The sequence below is a fragment of the Anopheles coustani genome, chromosome 3, assembly GCF_943734705.1.
Source record: "Anopheles coustani chromosome 3, idAnoCousDA_361_x.2, whole genome shotgun sequence".
In the NCBI taxonomy this organism is placed as follows: Eukaryota; Metazoa; Arthropoda; class Insecta; order Diptera; family Culicidae; genus Anopheles; species Anopheles coustani.
Window position 1 is genome coordinate 9,689,028 of NC_071288.1, and position 19,138 is coordinate 9,708,165.

Consider the following 19,138-nt stretch of genomic DNA (forward strand, 5'->3'; position numbering starts at 1 on the left):
TTGTTGCTTAACGTATATAATGGATGTTTGTTTTTATTTGTTTACTGTTGTCATCAGTAAAAGCGGGCATAGCGTGTTTCTAACACATAATATCGTAGAAGAAAAAACCCAAATTGTTGCACAGATTTAAGCGCCTGCAATTTGTTTGTCTCGAATTTTCAGCAAAGCTTCTGGTACTCGATTCCTGGGTGACAAACGTTCAATTTTCTTGCACAATGCGAAAGCAATTTTCCCGTGAGCCTTGCGGGGTGTTTCCTCTGGTGGATTGCATAAAAAGCGATTAACACATTCATGCTTGCCTCGTTGTCTGCTACATACGTTTCATCCAGTGTGAAAAGCGGTTTAGTAAACCATCGATTAAAACAGACCGTTGCAGCGGTCGGTAAAACGTCTGTATAACAATGAAATAAAGTTTCGATGTGCACGTGTTTTGTTTATGCGTTTGCTTGTACGTTGTTTGTTCACTGGGACTGCGTGTGTGTTTTTTTTGTGTATGTATTTTCTTTGCTTGATGATACTTTTCACCAAACAAAAGCGCATGTTATTGTTGAGATTTTACTCCTATTCCTTACGACACAGATCATCGTTGCGGTAAAGTTTCGTTTTATGCTCCAGAATTGACAATGGTTTTTCTTTATCCACGTGTTTTTGTTTTCGTTCATCTGAGTGAGATTCACTAACCGGGAGTGAGAGATGGCACAAGCAAATGTGTTTGTCTTTTTTTGTAGCATTTGAGCACGTAAAAGCAATCAATGTATAAATCGTCTTCGATCGATCAAAATCTTTTTCCTTTCAGGAATAAACAAAATTGTGCACGACAAAGTTAGTTTAAAAAAGGTACATGTTACTGCAACGAATGTACAGTAATCGTTGATGCTGTGAGCGATAAAGAGAAAATTAAATTTACCCATTTCCATACATGCAAACGAATGAGTGCAGTGCACACGCTAATCGACTTGTTATAACATTCTCATCCTTCTCCTCCAGGTCTCCTGCCTGCCTCCTAGTGGCCCGGGCATCCCGGGTCCTCCTTTTGCTTAAGTTATAATCACATTAAAAACTAACAGTGAAAACATTTATATTCTTAAGTGAGTGGTTGTGGGTGAGCCTTCGTGTGTTTTGCGTGTGTGTTCGTCTGTTTGTTTGTTTGTTTGTTTGTTTGGTTGTTATATTAAATCTCTTATGTTTTGAACCATTCATTCGCATTGCAATGCGCTCTTCTCTGTATGGCCTTTAGGTAACCAGCGTCTTTAATGCGTCGAAAATGTTTCGAGCACCCGAGGGACGTACGCGGTGGCCAGGCCATTTGGATATCTGTTTGCTTGCTTCACGAAGTTTCCGAAGACCATCTCATGCTTTTGGGGATAACGATTACTTAATTGAATTACTATAATCATGTATAATCATGCATAATACGACGCGATAAATCCTTTTCAATATTATATCGTATGATCCAACCATGCACACATAACCCACGCAATACAATGATGTATAATAACTTTACGATGGCCTTTTCATAAACCATGGATGGTGCGGGCAGAGCTTTGAGATAAGAACGATATGGCGCGGAGTGCGGGGATCGCCCTTCCGGTGAACGGAAGCTGTGGAAAGCAGGCATCCATTCCAGCGATTTCTTACGCAACAGCAGGCAAGCCAGCGTTCAAAATCCAGCTGCCTTAAACAAACGAACTAACCTAATAACACCTAAAGGTGAATTAACAAAATAAAACTAAAAAAATATTCGCTAACGGTTTGAAAGCCAGTTTCAAACGACCACACTCGGACACTAATAGTCTAATGAACAAACGTAAGCTTCACAAATTATCTATGCTTAAACGTTAACGCTAAGGTCGAAAAAGGTAACACAAATTGTAAAACTTATCGTTGATCCGTCTCAAACGTCAACGTAAAGGAAGGAGGGCAATGGAAAGAGTGTGTTATTCCGTAAACAAAAAAAACTCCGCCTCTTTGGCGTTATTATCGTATTAACGTTAAACACATTCATATGGCACTAAAATAAAAAAGTTTGACTAAAAGATAACAACAAGATGTTCACTCGATTTGATTAGAGGCGGTTGGGGATACATTTTTTCTAGGGTGTACAGTCCCTTTTTAGTAATTAATTTAAAGTAACCCTTAGTGCGCTAAATTCGAGTTTTGAAATATACTGGCCTGTCGATTGCAAAACTTAAAAAGCACAACCGTTTTCCCGCAAGAAGAAGAAAATGTGTAAATAATATCGTAAAACATTAGATCTTCTTAACCGGAGGAAAAATGTCTTACATACTTCACGGCAGCCACCGTACTGTTCTTCTTCACGCACTTCTCTTATCTCTTTCTCTAGTGTTTGTTTTTTCTCTTAAAAATCAAATGCGTTTGCATTGGTAACTTACACTCTAATATTGATTGTGAAACAATAGTTTATGTACAAGAAAAGACAAAACAGAAAGCGTCGATCCAGCGTACTGTTTTCCACTGCGAGATGGAGCATGTTTTTCCTTTCGCTTAGCATTACTGTTACTCGTTTTGTCTGCTTGTGTTTTTACTCTGCGGGCTTTGTGTTGTTGTGTGATTGTTGTTGCTGTGTTTCTGTGTTATGCGATGGATGTTCGTTTTTTTTTTATCAATTGCTCATCACTCATTAGTTATCATCTTGCTTTTGCGTCAGGATTGTCATTGAATATTACTTTTATTTTCCATTCGCCTCCCGAAAAGAGCGGAAAGACTTTTCATTTCCCGAGACATTTATATTTCTTTTCTTCTCATCTTCGATTCTTTCTTGCCTTTCCCTCAATCTCCCTCGCTCTCCCTTTCTTTCTCTCTGGCTCCAAGTTGTATGCTCGTTCATTAGTGTTGCTTTCTTTTGCAAGAGGTTTTTTGTATTGTGGTTTTCTTTTGGCATTCCGAGCATTCGGACGTCAGTGGTATTTTTGTTTTTGCATCATTGCGGGAAGAAAAGTGTTAGCCACTACTGCTTGCTTTTTTCCTCTAGACAACATGTCGGCACTAGGCTGCCAAATAGTAACACACCGTTTTCGTTTCTTTAAAATTAATTTGGCATTTTCCTTTCTTTCCATCCACCGACGAACGACTGAGTCGTTGTTGGTATGGAACTTAATACTAGTACACGATGCCCTATCGGGCGCTTCCGGTTCCACCGTACCGGGCTTTCGTGACACATGTGTTTTTCTTTTGTTTTTACTTGTCTTTAAGATAAGGTACACAACACGTTTCGTAAGGTTGATTTCACTGCCTCGCCTTTAAAACGCTCCCCATATCGTCCAACACGTTCCCGAGCCTGTACAGTTTCACGCAAGTTTTGCCGAATGGTTTGGTTTGTTTGTTTTACGTTTTTTGAATTTGGTTGTTCCGTTATTAAAAGTGTGAGGTCTAGTCCTCGCCATGCTTTCCGCTTTTTCTCAGCGTTATAAGAGCTTTGCGTTAAATACACACGTTTCTCCCCCAATTTCCCGTTGCGTGTGTTGTTTAATTTTCCTCATATTTTTTTTTGCTAGAAAACTGATATGTATTAACTTCTATTATCTCAATTTCACCATTCGTGCAGTTTATGCGTTACAGTTTATGGTTTGTCTAAGGTTTCTCGTGAGTGAGTCGATGAAATTTGATCTTGTTACCGACATTTGTCTGCGTACAGAGATAAAGAAGGATGAAAAATAAACTGTCGTTGGCAAACGGCTCGACTAAGATTCGTTGATGCTTTTTTGAGTGAGTTTTGAGACTAGTGAGAACAAAATCCAGTGGATGTGAAGTACGGTTGAGGTCGTTTGCTTTTCGTTCCGCTCCAACAACCGACAAGTTAGGCCACCAAAATACGAATAGCTGTCCCCTATACTGAACAGTAAACGGTAAACTGAACCCCAAAGTTTCCCAGTGTATGTGCGTTGAATTCGTAGAACTTTTCCCAAGATCTCCCCAGACTCCTTCCGCTTAGTTAAAGATTACAAGTAAGATTAAATTGCTCTAGATTCGTATAAACAGTAAAACGAAGGTGACCATATCGCTGGCAAATTGGGCATTTGCTTCAGTTGTGCTCGTTTCGATTTGTGTGGTTTCGTTTATCGTTTTTTAAAAATCACAACGCGGAGTATTTGATTTTGCTTCCTTTTTATACACCTTACCTTGAGCTAACAGGTTTGCCACCATTGTCTTGGTGATTAAGTTTGATTCATTTTTGTTCTTAGAGTGCTTTCTTTTGGCGTTCCTTTTGCGGCAAACCAAGTGATACTGTAGAAATATACTCTGCTCAAAAAGACGATTGGAAATATACGATTGCACTCGCCATTCAGCTGATTTTAAATCATCATTTGTAAATTACTTAATTTTGCGTTACCATATTACAATTGAGCGATTTTCCAGAGAGTCGGAAAAAATATATATCTGAGTATTTGAGTCTCCTTTGCTATTAATTTCGTTGCCTTGAGATGGAGGTGCGAAGGAATAAAGAAGGATCAATTAAACAAGATGATTGAGCTGGGTTAACAATGCTATGTTTGCATAAGAAAAGAAAAATCCCCCGCTTTAAAATATGTGATGCCTTGCCAGTGTTCTTCGGACCTGGAGTGGCTGGATGTCGATTGTCACTCATATCGTCCCGACATGTAATAAGATTGATTCCAAAGAGATAGTACACGTAAATTTGCTTGAGCACGAGAGACTTTCGGTTTGCATTTCCGCAGAATTGTTCGTCTTCCTTCCGTTTTGTTTTGTAGAAAATGTGCTGTTCAGGGTGGCTTCGAAGGTTCAAATTCTCTTAAGGGTAACACGTTTTTGATTTTACAAAATTTATCCATATCACATTTTAAGAGACAGTGCAAAAGTAATATCATATCAGAAGTGGTTTCCGCTTTCCCTTCTACGCATGTTCAACCCAGGGGAAAATCGTGAATAACATGAAGAAGAATTGTGATCTAGCATGATATAGTATCGAATAACATTGCCTAGTGTACGGTTGGCCTTAATGGAGACGGACTCTGTGTGTGTGTATGTATGTTTCGGTGTTTTTCCCTTTTACCTAAGTTTAGAAGAGTTTTTTTTTCCTCATTTTGCTATCCTGTTTCGTTGAGCCACGATTGGAGCTAAAATTTAATTTATAGTAGTGGAGAGTAAGATATCTTCGAGTGGTATTGACTCTGCTGGGTGGATAGGTAAGGAGGAGAGTGATTCAAATTTGCTCTAAGTTCGACAAAAAATCACGAAGAATCATCATTCCCTCTTCTTGGCTGCTTTGCCTACGGCCAGCAAAACGGTTCCATTACGTTCCCACAAACGCTGGTGTAGAGTAGTACAATGTAACAATGAGTGTTGTCGGATAGAAGGTGTTTAGTTAGTCAGATAGGTTTGGTTTGTTTTTGTGTGGCAATTTGACGTAGAAAAATAAACATATGGTACACGTACGTGTGACACACACCCGCCCACTGATATCGATTGTTTCGTTCGGCAAACTTCCCCCAACCTATCCGGAAGCGATCTGACCCTGTCTCTTGCCTTCAGTTTTACATTTGCTCTTACTCGGCCGCTTGTAAAACTACCCTCCGTGTTTTGGTTTCCTTTAGCCTATCATTATTAACAACGAATCAAATGGTTTCGGTGAGTGGGACACCATGGCGGGGCCACAGCCTTTCCCGAGACTAGGTTTTTCCTTTTTTGGTATTCTTTTGCTCAACTCTTTTGCAGACAGAAAAATTCAGCTGACCTTCGTGTTTTTTTTTATTTTCACTGCCCTTGCTTAGCCCCTTCCTCCTCTGCTAATAACTTACGAGTCAATATAGAATTAAGAACATTGATCAACACTTAAGTTCTAGATACAACCATGTTTCAAGTTTTCTTCTTTCTTGATTTCAGGATTTACATTTGAGTGCAACTCGTTTTGATTAAAAAACAAATCTATAGAGCGTCTTACACTGCTTGGTTTTTTCCTTTTCGTCTTCCATCTTGCCCTCGCTTCAACGATCCTGATCGTGCACTGTTCGCTCCCTCGATCGATCATACTGTTGTCAAACATTTCTTTGGTGGTTATACTGGAAACTCCTCACACGATCGGTCAGCTTGTGTCCACCCAAGAGAGGGGAACCGTAAACGATCAGGCACCCCGAAGCGAGCTGGCTGTCTTTTCCTATATGCTTTTCCAGGTGGAGTGTGTACAGCGTTCCGTGGTTTCGTCTGCGTCATGCCCGTTCATTTCCGTTGCCTTTCGTTGCGTGCGAACCACCCCAAAAGGACTCAAAACGTCGTAACAATGAACGCGCAACCTGTGTCTGCTTACATACGTATGTACAAGTGGAAACTGTGTGTGTGTTCACCCCCTCCCATAAGGTGTCTCCCGCCTCCCGAGACGACGAGAAAGGATCCCTCGGAGGTGACCCAGCACTATAAGCTACGCTCCAACACGCGGTTTCCTGACTTATGTTTAACATCTTGTCCATCATTTCTACATCATTTACCTTTTGGGAGTAATTTTGTGTGTGAGTGTTTTTTTTTTCTCTTCTCTCCTATACTTTTGAGCATTCCACGTTCCATTTAAGACTAGAGTAGAAAGATTCAACAACAAAAAGGTATACAAAAAACGTCTCATTTCGTTCGTGGCTCGCACGAAGCGTATCTATCCATGTCTTATAGTTTTCTGTGTTGCAAATATCATTGTATGTATATATATATATATATATATATTTATAGTTAGTTTTGTTTGTAAGTTTAATGCTCGAACAAATATGGGCTTCGATTATTTACTACAATTTCTAAATCTGTTTATCTCCCCCCTTTTTCCCACCCCCGGCGAAAAGCTCTTCCGGAGCTCGCCACCTTTTCGCCCACGTGGTGAATTCAAATGGATTTTAAAGTTCTTCACTTCTCAATGTCTCACAACTGGTTTAAAGTTTTGTTTTGTTTTCACCACTTTGACTACCGCTATTTTGTCATTTTGTGTGCTGGAAGTTCCATAATTTGACAATGTTTTTCGCCCACCAGCAGCCCGGGGGGGCAACTCGGTCATCCACTTTTGTGTTTGCCTATGTGTCTAGTGTTTAGTACACTGCACAGTGGGTGGAGCGTTTAATATGTGTGTCACTTCCATTCGGTCGGTGTGATTCGTAGCTTTAACAACCATTTCGTTAGTAAAGTGTAAATTACGTTTTTTTTTGTCTTCCCCGCCCCATTCCCACCCTCTTACCAACTAGTTTGTTCTATGTTTTGTCTTACACTTGCTTGGGTGCACTTTAGCACACACCCGGGGGAGTACACGAAGGATCCGGGCTGAATGTCGGTTCCGGCTTCACTGTGCCTGTGCGAATGTTGGGTGTCCGCCGTTGTCGGGATTTTTGAAGATTGTCTCGATGCGTTCTTTCTGCATTCCACTCGGGCAGCATTCGGGCCCCGTTGTGGGCGGCACTTATTTGGATGGCTGCTGGTCGCCGGTGGTGCCTTGTTTTTCGCTATCTTGCTGGCGTTGCTGCAGCTGCTGCTGGTGCAGTTGCAGCTGGTGTTGCAGTTGATCGCTTGCATCCTGGGGCCGGTGTGACTTCATGTGGGCGCTTCGGCTTTTTACCTTATTGAAAACCCTTCAACGCGGCGGCAATGGGGAAGGTTGTAGCATCGGTTGATCGGGAGAAGGAGGCAGCGGCAGCAGAGGGAACAGAGAGAATGAAAAATTAATGGCGATCCTTTCCGGGTGCCGTGGTTGGCGGGTCTGAGAGTGATTCGTTCGGGTTTGTTGTTAGTTGTTGGCTGTTGTTTTGCAGAGAGTCGTTTGAGTTTTGCACTACGCTCTAAAGGCGGGGACGCATAACAAACATTGAGTTAAGAAGCGTTTCTTACTAGCTTTCATCTTGACGTGAATGCATTAGCGTTAGTTACAGTTAACAAGGTACTTAAAGGCAGCAGTAAGAGTAGTGGTAGTAGAAGTAGTAGTAGCAGTAGTAATAGTAGATGTAGATGGCAGCAGTAGCATAGCAACAGTAGTAGTTACGCCAGCAACAGCTAACAAATACTAATCGGCTGCTAGTGGTTTTCGATTTTCTGTTACAAGACTATTTTCACACACCGTTCCGTTTCGCAACGTCGTACCACTCTAGCAGGGATACTGCGGGCGTCCGGATACACTAAACAGCGAAGGTGAACAGCAAGCATTGAAAGATGGAGAGATGGGAGGAAGGGACACTCTATCTGGCCCACTATCGAGCCAGACGGGTGCTCAGTTGTCCTAACCGTACGTCACACACAGACAGTCCAGAGGGTGAGATAGGATGACGGTGATGCAGGTGTTTGGGTTTAGTTTGATCAGTACTTTTTGGTTGTTGCTCTAAACATAGACGATCGACGGGCACATACAGATTCGCACACACACACACGCGCGGGTCTATACAAACCGCAAGACGAGAAAGGTGGCAGATTTAGATAGATTTCCTTTGCAGTGATGTACCGGGTCGGTATATTAAAGTTTAGGAAAAGTATCTCAAAGGGTTTTAAATGGGAACATAATTATACTCAGAGTTTCATAAACTAAATATAAGATGAAAAACAAACATAAAAAAATATCAAAACCATCAAACAGTCCTTTTTCAAAAGTACTGGTTCCTAATGGCCAAACGACTATTTTCGGTCATGCACAGTCAGCCCTTTGGGGTCTTCACGTTATTACAAAGGTCTTGTAGAAAACCTCTTTTTATAATATCTCTTAGAGAAAAAAATTACAAAATCAAACAATTGTTTGTTGTGAAGTTTAAGTAAGTCAACGATTTTATGGGGGTGAGGTTTAAGTTATTATCCTCCGGTCTTTGTTGCCTTAATTGTCTTCTTTCGTAGCAGATAAGTTGCAAATTATAAAAATAAATGAAAAATGTACTACTGAATATAAAACTCAAAACTAAAGATTGTTGGAAGATAATAATATAAGGATTTTGATAAATTATATACGAAAAGAAAGATATTGTGTCACTTAACGATACATCACTGTTTCTAAGAAACATCCATCGATACTAACAGAAAGCCATATTGGAAACAGTTTGTGGCAAAGAATGGCGACACTATTAGAAAGAGCGAAAGAGAGCAAGAGAGAGAAATAGAGAGGGAGCAAGAGAGATAGAAAGAGAAAGAGAGAGAGAGAGCGAAAGCGCACGAAGAAAGAATGAGAGACAGAGACAGTGAAAAGGATTCGTGAAGTAGCGTGCGTCTTTCGTGCGATCTTGTACTATTGTTTAGTAGTTAGTACATACACACACACATACACACTAGGGGTTCACTTACTCGCGCCAGGAAGGAAGAGAGAACGGGCGTGTCACACAGAATGACGCACACGATCATGCGGAAGTGTACAGTGTCCTTGTTTGTGGTGTGTTTGTTTCTTTGTGACTGCATCTGTTGTTCTGTTTCCGGCGAATGCACCGCTGTGTGTGTGTGTGTGTGTAGATTGTGGTGTGTCCCATGTTTCCCCCTTCCTCTCCTTCTCCGACCCCCTCCTCATGCACACACTCTCTCTTTTTCTAGCACTCTAGCATTCTCTATTCCTGTTTCTGCTCATACTGATGCAACTGATAAGAGAGATGACGCACCGCGGAGGACACTGTGTGGCGGCGCAGGAGAAAGGATGTTCCGGTCCGATGGCACTAACTGGGCATCCTGGTGGAGTTGGTCACGGCGCGGAGTACCACGGGGAGGCCACAGGAGTGGCAAAGATGAAGCAAAAAAGAGACAGAGGAACAGAGAAGAAGAGATGCCGTAAACTGGATCCTGGAGCTCGTGGTACTCGCCGGCGTGACCTGCCGTGACCACCGGGTTGGCCAAATTAAGCCATTCGCCCCGGCTACACCACCGTCCCCCGCACACACACACACACACACACACACACCAGCGTTGCCTGCGCGCGGTCGCGTCCAACAGAACCAAAAACGCCAACGCAACGAACTGTTCTGTTTGTTTTTGGGGGTGGTTGTTGATGTGGAGTTGTTGAGTAAAGTTGTTGTAGTTTTTTCGAACGGTTGAGTATCGTATAAAACGAGCATTTATGGGGTGATCTTACTTGCCGCACACCTTGCAGGGATAGTCATCCTTTGTCGGTATGAGGTTAGGGTTAATGGGGTTACCGGCGGCACTCAAGAAATTACCATTTTGAATTGCGCTGTGGCTACGTCCGATACAGTGAATGCGGATGTGACCGTGAAGGGCCGCTTTCGACGAGAAGCTCTGCGAAAGGAGAGATCGAGAGTGATAGAGAGAAAAAGAAAGGCAAAAGGCAAGGCTAATTAGAATGGAGCTTTGTGGCAAACGGGGGTGGAGGCAGCGTTCAAGGCGAGGAAGCACTGTGACGGCATCGTTAACAGAGCGTCAGCCATTTTAGTGAGTTCCGCTGGCACAATCGGCGTGGATGGTACGGGTGCGGGAAATAATATTTAATAAGGCTACGTAGCGCCGGATTAACACATTTTGGGGTTAATACCTATGAAAGATATGAACGCATTGGGTTGGAGCTGTTGGGTGGCACTATAAAAGAAACATGAGGAATCCTTTCTGTCCTTTCTAACGGATGAGAAAGTAAAGATATGTAAATGAAATGAATTATAACAAGCATCGTTTCTAATTGAATGCCATTTTGAACTGCTTGCCTCTGTTGAATATAATAAGTAAGTTATAGTAAGTTACTTCAAGCTTGTACAAGAAAAAGTACCGGAGTTGGTATTTACAAACTAGAATAAACATTTAACCTATTTCAATTAGTTAATTTTGCTTTCAACTCGCATCTGTAATGTTGCAACTTTGAGAAAATCTTGTTTCCTTCTCTAACATAACATCTTTGCACGATTATACATTTACATTTTAATTAAAGATGTATGTAAAACATTTTTTGACGAATTTGGAAATGCCACTTTTACCCTTTTGTGTTACGTTAACTTTAACGAAATCCACAAATCCAAGAATGGAAAGGTGGTGAGTAAAGTTCTTCAAACGAGAAATTTAACGAAAATAAATCATTGGTTAAATTGCTGGGAAATACTTTTTCGACAAAGGAAAATTAAGGTTAGGTTTTATGAACAGATGCAGTGAGTATTAGTATCAAGAAACAAAGGATACACTTTAGTAATGTTTGAAATCAAAGTTATGATGTTAAATTAATTGTTAAAAACCAACAAATAGGGAGTACTATGAACACAAGGCACAGTGGTGATGGACTACGTTAGGCAACCTACCGCTGAACAGTCAGGAACCTCGCATACGTGCGGTCGGACATCGCTGGGCGCATTGTGTGCGTTACCGGAAGGCTGATGAGCACTTCCGTGCGTCGAAGCCGTCGACTGAGTCGAGTGGTGACCCTTCGCCGAGCCGATCGTGGTACTTGTATAGTCCAGATGGTCCATCAACAGGTCTTCCACCGGTGGTGGTGGTGGAGGTGGTGCAGGGGCAGTCGGTGGTGGGGACGGCGATGATGAACCGGCGAACTTGGACGCCACCAGCCCGTCCACGAGCCGGTGCGCGCCGCCGTGCGAATGTTTGTAGTCGATGCAGAGCTTCTTCCAGAAGTAGTACATCTGGACGCAGTCGGCCGTCGACTTGGCGGGCAGGAGCTCGCGGGCGATCCGATGGAAGTCCTTGCCGTAGCTCTCGAGACCCTGGATGAATTGCTCGATTTCACCGGCGGTCCAGCGGCGATGGATGCTTGCCGGTGGCGCTTGCAGCATGCTCAGGATGGCGACGTGAATCTCGCCGTTCGCTTCCAGCAGCGCCTGGAGGGCGTTCTCCTCCGAGTGGCAACCGAGGGGGGCGGCCGAAGATCGCGCCAGTTCGATGAAACGCTGTACCTGGCGCTCGTTGTGTGCGACCGCAGGATCCCACAGTTGCGTCGGGTTTGCGGAGTACCCCTGCAGCGCACTGTAGACACTGGGACGCGTGCAGTCGGGCAGCGTTGCCTGATAGTCCGGACCGAGGTTGATCCGGGGCCGTATAGGCAGGGGCGGCTCGGAGAAGATGTCGCTCGTGCTGTCCATCGTACTGTCGAGATCGGTGTCCAGGCCGGACGCGCGATTATGCACCACGTTTGCGTACAGCCCGGTGGAACCGGTTCGTTCCGGGTTCAGCATAGGCGAAGGCGTGTAGTGAACGGCCGGGAGGGACGTCGTGGTCGAACGGCGCAGCTTGGACAGGTAGACGGTTGGCTTACGTTGCCCCATCGGGTGGCTCAGCCCGTTGCCTCCGGTGGATGTCTGGGATCGCTTGCGAGGCCACATGATACTTCCTCCACCGCCTCCTAGGAGGGCGTGCTGGAGCTTGGGCGAAGCGGCGGAAGTCGCCATCGAGGACGACGACGACGACGAAGAGCTGTGCGACGACAGGCTGCTCGGGCTGAGGAACACACTGTCCGTGCCCTTGGACATCGGTTCGGTTTGTACGGTGAGTGGGACCTTGCTCGAGTCACCGGCGAGGATCGTCCCGGAGTCGCCGACGCAAGGTTTCGACTTTTTGGCACTAGGTGGCATACAGTTGTTGGCGGCGGCCACTTGCTGCTGCAGTGGATGATTGTGCGTGGATGAATGATTCTGCTGCTGCTGTTGCTGCTGTCGAAGGTGTTGCTGCTGGATTTGTTGCTGCTGGTGCTGATGGTGTTGCAGCGCTTGCTGCTGGCTCTGCTCGAACAGGAACTTCTGATGCTGACGGTGGGCGAAGTCTTTCGGCGAGGACGACAGCAGCGGATCGTCCGAGTTGGGCATCATCTGCGACTGCAGCGAGGAAAGGCCGTTCAGGTAGTAGAGGTCGATGTCACCCTCGGACACGCCGATGTCATCGTCGTGCGGTAGTACCACCTCGAGCGCCTCCTTCACCTCCTCGGCGGATGCGGCGTGCATGGTGGCGGAGAAGAACGCATTCGAGAGCGGCGAGGCAGCGTTCCGTGTCTCCTCGATGAACACCTGCGCGTCGTCGAGGAAGTCCAGGTTCATCTTGGACGTCCCGTCGACCGGCGACGGTTTCGATTCGGCGAAAAAGCTATCCTCCGACTTGAACAGCTCCGAGCAGTGCTCGTCCAACAGGTTCTTGTTCGACCGGAACAGATCGTGGTGCTCATGGTCAAGCAGCTCGTTCTTCAGCGCCAGTATCTTCTCGCTGTCGGTAAGCTTACCCGCTCCCGGTCCCGCACCGTGTTCATCGCCCTTGGGCTCGCTCTTGAAGAACCCATCGTCGAGGAAGTTCTGACCACGCTTGTCGTCGAAGAACGAACCCGCATCGGTGAAGTGGCGCGAGTCGTCTAGGAAAGGCGATGCCTGGGCCACCGCCTCATGCGAAGCCGGTGGCGTTGGGTAGGCCAATGGTGAGGGAAGCGGAGATAGGTGCGCACCCGACGGTGACTCGAGCAGGTTAGTGCCGGCGCCGGTGGAGTTGCCCGACGGTCCGTTACTAACGGACGACGGCTGCGAGCTCCCGTACAGGACGAAGTCTTTGGAGTTGAGAGCCCCGAACTCGGCGAGACTCTCGGGTAGCGGAGAATCGAGCACGGCCTGAATCTGGCGCGACGGCGTAAAACCCTGGTCGGTGATGGAGCTGTAGTCCGAGAGGGCGATTTCGTCCAGCGGTTCGGCGGAGTTGGAGTCCTGCAATAGCTGGATGGAATCGACGGCTTGCAGGAGCATTGCCGTTTCACTCACGCTGTAGACGTCGTTATCGCTGAAGAAGGTCGTCCCTCCACCGGTGTCGGTGGAGTAGGCCAGTGTGAACACGTCCCCAGCTGTACTACCTCCCGTGGCCTGGGAGATCGTCAGCGAAAGTGGACCACTGTCCGCTGTCGAGCTCATCAGACCACTCGAGGATGTCGTCGTTAGCTTCGTCGTCCCGGGTAGCACAACCGATCGCGAACCGGTGCTGATAAGGTTCCCGGCTCCCGAAGAGCTCGAGGTCGTGGTCGTAATGGACGACGCAACCGACTGCTGCTGTTGGTTGAGTATCGGCGTTGCTGCTCGCTTCACCGCCACCTTCGTGCCGCGCTTCAGCAGCTCGATCAACGTGGCATCCTTTAGCTCCGTCCCGGGCGGGATGCCCGTGGCCATGATCGTACCGGCGGCCGTCGTCGTCGTCAGCCCGTTGATCGTGATCGCGGGTGGTGCGCTGGTGCTGGCCGCATTACTCGCCGTCAGGATGGTTGCCTTCGAGTGGAGCGTCCCGGTGTTGATGATCTGCGTGGTGCCGTTCTGCGTCGAGACGATCGCTACCGTGCCCGGCTTCGGCGAGAGGAATGCTTCGCTGGCCTCGATCAGCCGGCGGGCGGTCAGGGGCGGCGCCGGCACCACGAACGAACCCTTCAACAATAGATTCTATCATTACCCAACGGCGGGGACGGTGGGACAGAACGGTTACACCGAAGAAAGATAACGGACACATTAGGATACAACGGAACAGAAGAGCAAACGGAAGAACATGAATGTAGCTGGCAGTTGCAAAAGGATTTAAAGTATCCTTTTAAAATCTTTCAGTTCTCACTTTATAGTTGGTTATATATGTTTTTTGTTAGAACCTAACCTAACATTTTCTTTAATGGATCGTTTGAAAATTACAGAGTTTTTCAGATGATATCTAACAGTAGCAGTATTTATTCTAACTGCAGCAGATGGTATTCCAACAGTATCAGTTGATTTTTAAACGCAATCATGTTTATTATAGCTCTGTCAGATGCAATCAGAATCGTAGCAGTTGATATTATAAAGTTGGTATGGCAGGTCGGGCGATGTACGTAACTAGCAAGTATAAACGTATATCGCGCGAAAGAGACTCCAAGGTAGTTCAACATATCACTTGGGTTTATATCACACGAATCGCTTTAGTTTCATTAAAAAACCAAATGAATTTGTAAACAAGTAGTGCTGATTAATTTTCAAGTTAACTGCATGTCATTTTTTTAACTTTCTTTGTGAGTTTTTTCGTTCCAATAAAATCGAAGATGTTCATTGGATATGAACCGACCTGCTATGTAGATCCACCTTGGGCTGTCATTCGCGCGATATACGTTTACACTCGCTAGTTGCATACTTCGCACAAGCTGCTGTACCAGGAGGATTATAATATCAACTGTTACGATTCTGATTTCAACTGACAAAGTTATGATACACATGAATGAGTTATAAAATCAACTGATGCTGTTGGAATATCATGTGCTACAGTTGGAATAAATACTGCTACGGTTATGATATCATCTGTAAAACCCTGTAAAACAAATGAGTGATCATCTCTCGTTTATTTTTCGATTATTCCTGCTGTCGAATAGAGCTAAAATCAATTCCTTTTGCAACGGCCAGTACAAAACAACTACACATAAAAATGAACAAACATTCGAACACACATATCCATCGCGTACCTTCAGGTCCTTGCTTCGCTTGTTGATGATCTTCTCCTCGATCAGCGCCCGCACGCCAACGCTGGCTGTCTGCAGCGGTGGCCCGGTGTTCTCCTTCTTATCACATTTCTTCGCCTCCGAGTCCTTCTTGAAGTAGCCCCCGTGCAGCCGCATGTGCCCGTTGAGGGCGGGAATATTTTTGAACTTGCGGTGACACAGATTGCACTCGACCGGTTTCTGCTCGAGCTTGTTGTTGTTGCTGTTGTTGCTGCCGGTTGCCGATTGCTGGGGTTGGCTGGTGGTGGTGGTAGTGGTGGTGGCGGTGGTGAGTGTGGTGGTTGCCGTGGCAGAGTTGGCCGTCGAAACCGCACCGACCGCACCGGACGCAGTTGTGGACGACACCGAGCCCGACGGCGCCGTGAGTGGTCCATTAGGATCGGCACTTGCGCTGCCAGCGTTTGGCACCTTGGTGTTGGTGCTGCTGTTGGCGGTGGTGGTGGTGGACACGAGGGTGCTGGTGAGGGACGATGACGCAACCGTCGATGCGGCTGCTAGCGAGGACACGCTCGGGACGGCGCTCACCAGCGTCGCCGTCGTCGTCGTCGACGACGTTGCGGTTGCGGACAGCTTGTTCTGGCTGAGTTGCAGCTGAAAGTAAGCGTAAAGCGGCGAAAGACGGTCATTTTTAGCCCGGAAGTGTTGAAACTCCATTCTCCATTGTGGCTAACGATGCACCGGAACGGGGATGGGCCGGGTGAGGGCGGGTGCGGGAGCGGAATCTGCTTTTGACTTTCTGCCATTCTGTTTCCGCTTCCGCTTGGTTGCCTTCGTCGCAAGGGCTCGAGTTTGGATAATCCCTTCTAACTCCCCTCTATGTTCCCTTTACCCACTTCCCTCCCCAAAACCACCCACACCCACCCGGAAAGGCAGGAAAAAAAAAACTGGGCACAATGTTAATTTACGGCAGTTTTCTCTTCCACATCGGGCTTTATTTTTCCTTCTCCGCTGGAACAGTTTCCCAACTGTTCCCAACAGTTCCCAGGGCTGCCATCTGCCAGCGAAACCCCAAGAATTAACAGCGACGCCCACCCACCCGGAAGCCAACCCCCCACCCTTCGCGGAGGGTGGGATGAAACTATTATTATCTTTTTAAATAGAAATGCTGCCTTTTGTCGCCTTTTCGGCTGGGAAAAAGTCCACCAACTTCCGGCGCGCTCGGGAAAGGCAGACGTCCCTACTTAATGGGCGGTTTCATTTGTCCATTACATTAGGCCCAGCCTTCCATATCGCCCCCCCCCCCCCCATAACGCTGGACCGGAGGAGCTGTGTGCGATTGGAGAAACAATTTATGAGACTCCACCACGGGGTCAACTTCAGCGAGATTCCATTTCCTCTCGTGGGGACAATTCTTTTTGGCGGCGTTCTCTATTGCTTCTTCCCCCATCATTCTCTCTCTTTCTCTCTCCTTCGTTAATGCTTAAGAGGCGCTTGAGTGTAAAATGAAAAGTAGCTCCCGGCGGGTGGACTTTCCCGAGAAACGCGTGGTGGGCGTATGGCGCGCTCAAGGACACACGGCTTAGCATTAAGTGCAGAAAGTTTCAAACTGCAAGAGCACAGCTCGCGTGGGAGTTTTTAAACGGAAAGACCATTTAAGAACGTCGACCAATAATTGCGTCCTAGTAATGTGATATTTCTTTGAATTTATTTCGCTACTTGCGTCCTATTAAATTGCACTCAAAGAAATGAAATATAGAAGTCGTTATTTTATTAAGAGGAACAATGGAATGATTCTTAAGTAATCCAAGTTGGTTTTATAAATGTATCGCTCCAACGATTGTACCTTATGTGACTGAGCTATTTGAAGAAATATCCCATTTGAAGATTCTAACTGAATCTTTAGAAAAATGAGTCACAAATGAATTACTTAACAGGCCAACTGATGTTATTGATATCCACTTTACAGAAAATTGATAAAAATATCAATGAGAACATGTTTTTTAATATTACTGTGCTTGAAATGTTAATTTAATTTTGATTTATGATCCAAGTTTAGCATAGTTTTGGAAAACTTCAAAACACACGATGACAAATGTTACCTTCAAGTCTGTTAGTCCTTTTGCCGTTGAATTTGTTTCTCATTTACAATATTCTACATGTACGAAATTGGTAAATAGTGATTGTACATAGCTTTGTCTTGAATCTACTCTTTTTAAAAATATTGTTATCCACATTATTATGCATTTTTTCTTCGTTGCAATTTCAGTAATCCTCGAGTTAGAGCCAAATGCTTATATATTCGGAAATGTCAATGCATTTCAAATATCGCATGCCTTCGCCGAGGAATAACATTTCCATCCTTCAATTGACCATTTCATTCGATTCCTCTAAACTGCCACCGTTTGCCCAACGGGCGCGGTCGAAAGCAAATGGAGCATTTCGCAAAATGTCCCCGGGTAGTTTTGATCCGGAACTTCCCCACGGTCGCTAGCCACTTTCGACAACTTGTTTGGGGTGCTGTGGCGTTGTTGTGTGCGTAATCCCATCCCATCACCCGGGGCGTACTCGTTACGAATGCGACCTTCTGATGGGATAAACCCATTTGGTCGACACTCGTGCAGCCGAAAGGCATGTGGCTTTTACGCTGGCTGGCCCTTCCCGAAGACATTCGGTTCTCTTCGAGTTTGGGTTCACTATCAGGAATTGGATCTGACCCAATATCTCTTCCAGCATGTTGGTGGAAACGCAGGGTAGGAGGGGAGGAGTTCCGTGGAAGGTTAAGTCGTCGCGGATGGCCACGTATCTACGTTTGACATTTCGCCCCGGGACGAATCGTTACACAATCGCACCGAAGCGTGGCGCCTGAACTTGGCAAGACCGTAATTCAATTGAAACTTATCTATTCAATCAAATTTCGTCCACCCTTCCCGCGGCCCCGGATGGAGTTTTCGGGGCCCGCGAAATGGCACCCGAAACTTGCCGCGGTGCACTCAGCAGCACAATGGTGCAGCCGGAGTTGGAATGTGGTGAGCCAACTTTTGGTACCCCATTAAATGAGATTTTCGGTTTGTACCAGACCACCCTGGCAAATGTGCTTAGGGTCACCGGACGAGCCAGGAAGAGGGGAAAAAAAAGACGAAATGTTCACACAACTTGCGACAAAGTCCAACGGGATGGCTTCCCCGGAAAAAAGGATGCTGCATATCGGATGTCGCAGCAAATGTAGGCCAGAAGAGGCTTCGCAAATCGCTAGCACTTCCGCAAGCGTCTGAAGATGCAGAAGTGAGTGTGAGCCCTTGTTGAAATGCGGAAGCTTCCTTAAGCTGAGCCTGCTTTGAATGTGATCCTCCTAGCCGAGCAGGAACTCAGGATTGTTCCCGGCGTAGGCCGTCTTTCGTCACTTTTCCCTAGATGAGGAGCGACATGTTCATTTCGGGAAAAACGAAAACCACACATGGTTGGCATTAATTCCGGCGTGCGAAAGGGACACTCGAGTTTATTCATGGACCTCCCTTTTTCGGTCGGTGAGACAACTTTGGGCGACCGTCGCCACCCGCTCGCCCCACTAACGAGTCCTTCCGGCGCGCTCAATCACGCTCCTGTCAACGGGTGGCGAGGGTTAACGAAATCTTGACGTAAATTAAGCCATATCGCATCCCCCCGACCACGAAAGGGGTGAACACGGTTTCCTAGAGGCCGTGGGCCTGTATGTCCCTTCAATGGTTACGCTTACACCATTCCGGTGGCATTGTAAAGCTGGGGAAATGGTGAGGATTTGGCCGCTCGATGTAAAAGCCGGTGCGATATATCCGCCCGGACGAT

The 19,138-nt window shown here is 46.1% G+C and overlaps 1 protein-coding gene across 1 annotated transcript in view; it reads right to left on the bottom strand.

Annotated features, from left to right (window-relative positions):
* Nucleotides 1-7,405: 7,405 nt before the first annotated feature.
* LOC131260654 (serine-rich adhesin for platelets) overlaps nt 7,406-19,138 on the bottom strand; it is a 42,611-nt gene continuing 30,878 nt past the window's right edge. The window contains 4 exon segments of the mRNA XM_058262440.1: nt 7,406-7,574; nt 10,031-10,194; nt 11,196-14,303; nt 15,341-15,967. Of these exon segments, the coding sequence (XP_058118423.1) occupies nt 7,406-7,574; nt 10,031-10,194; nt 11,196-14,303; nt 15,341-15,967 (4,068 nt within the window).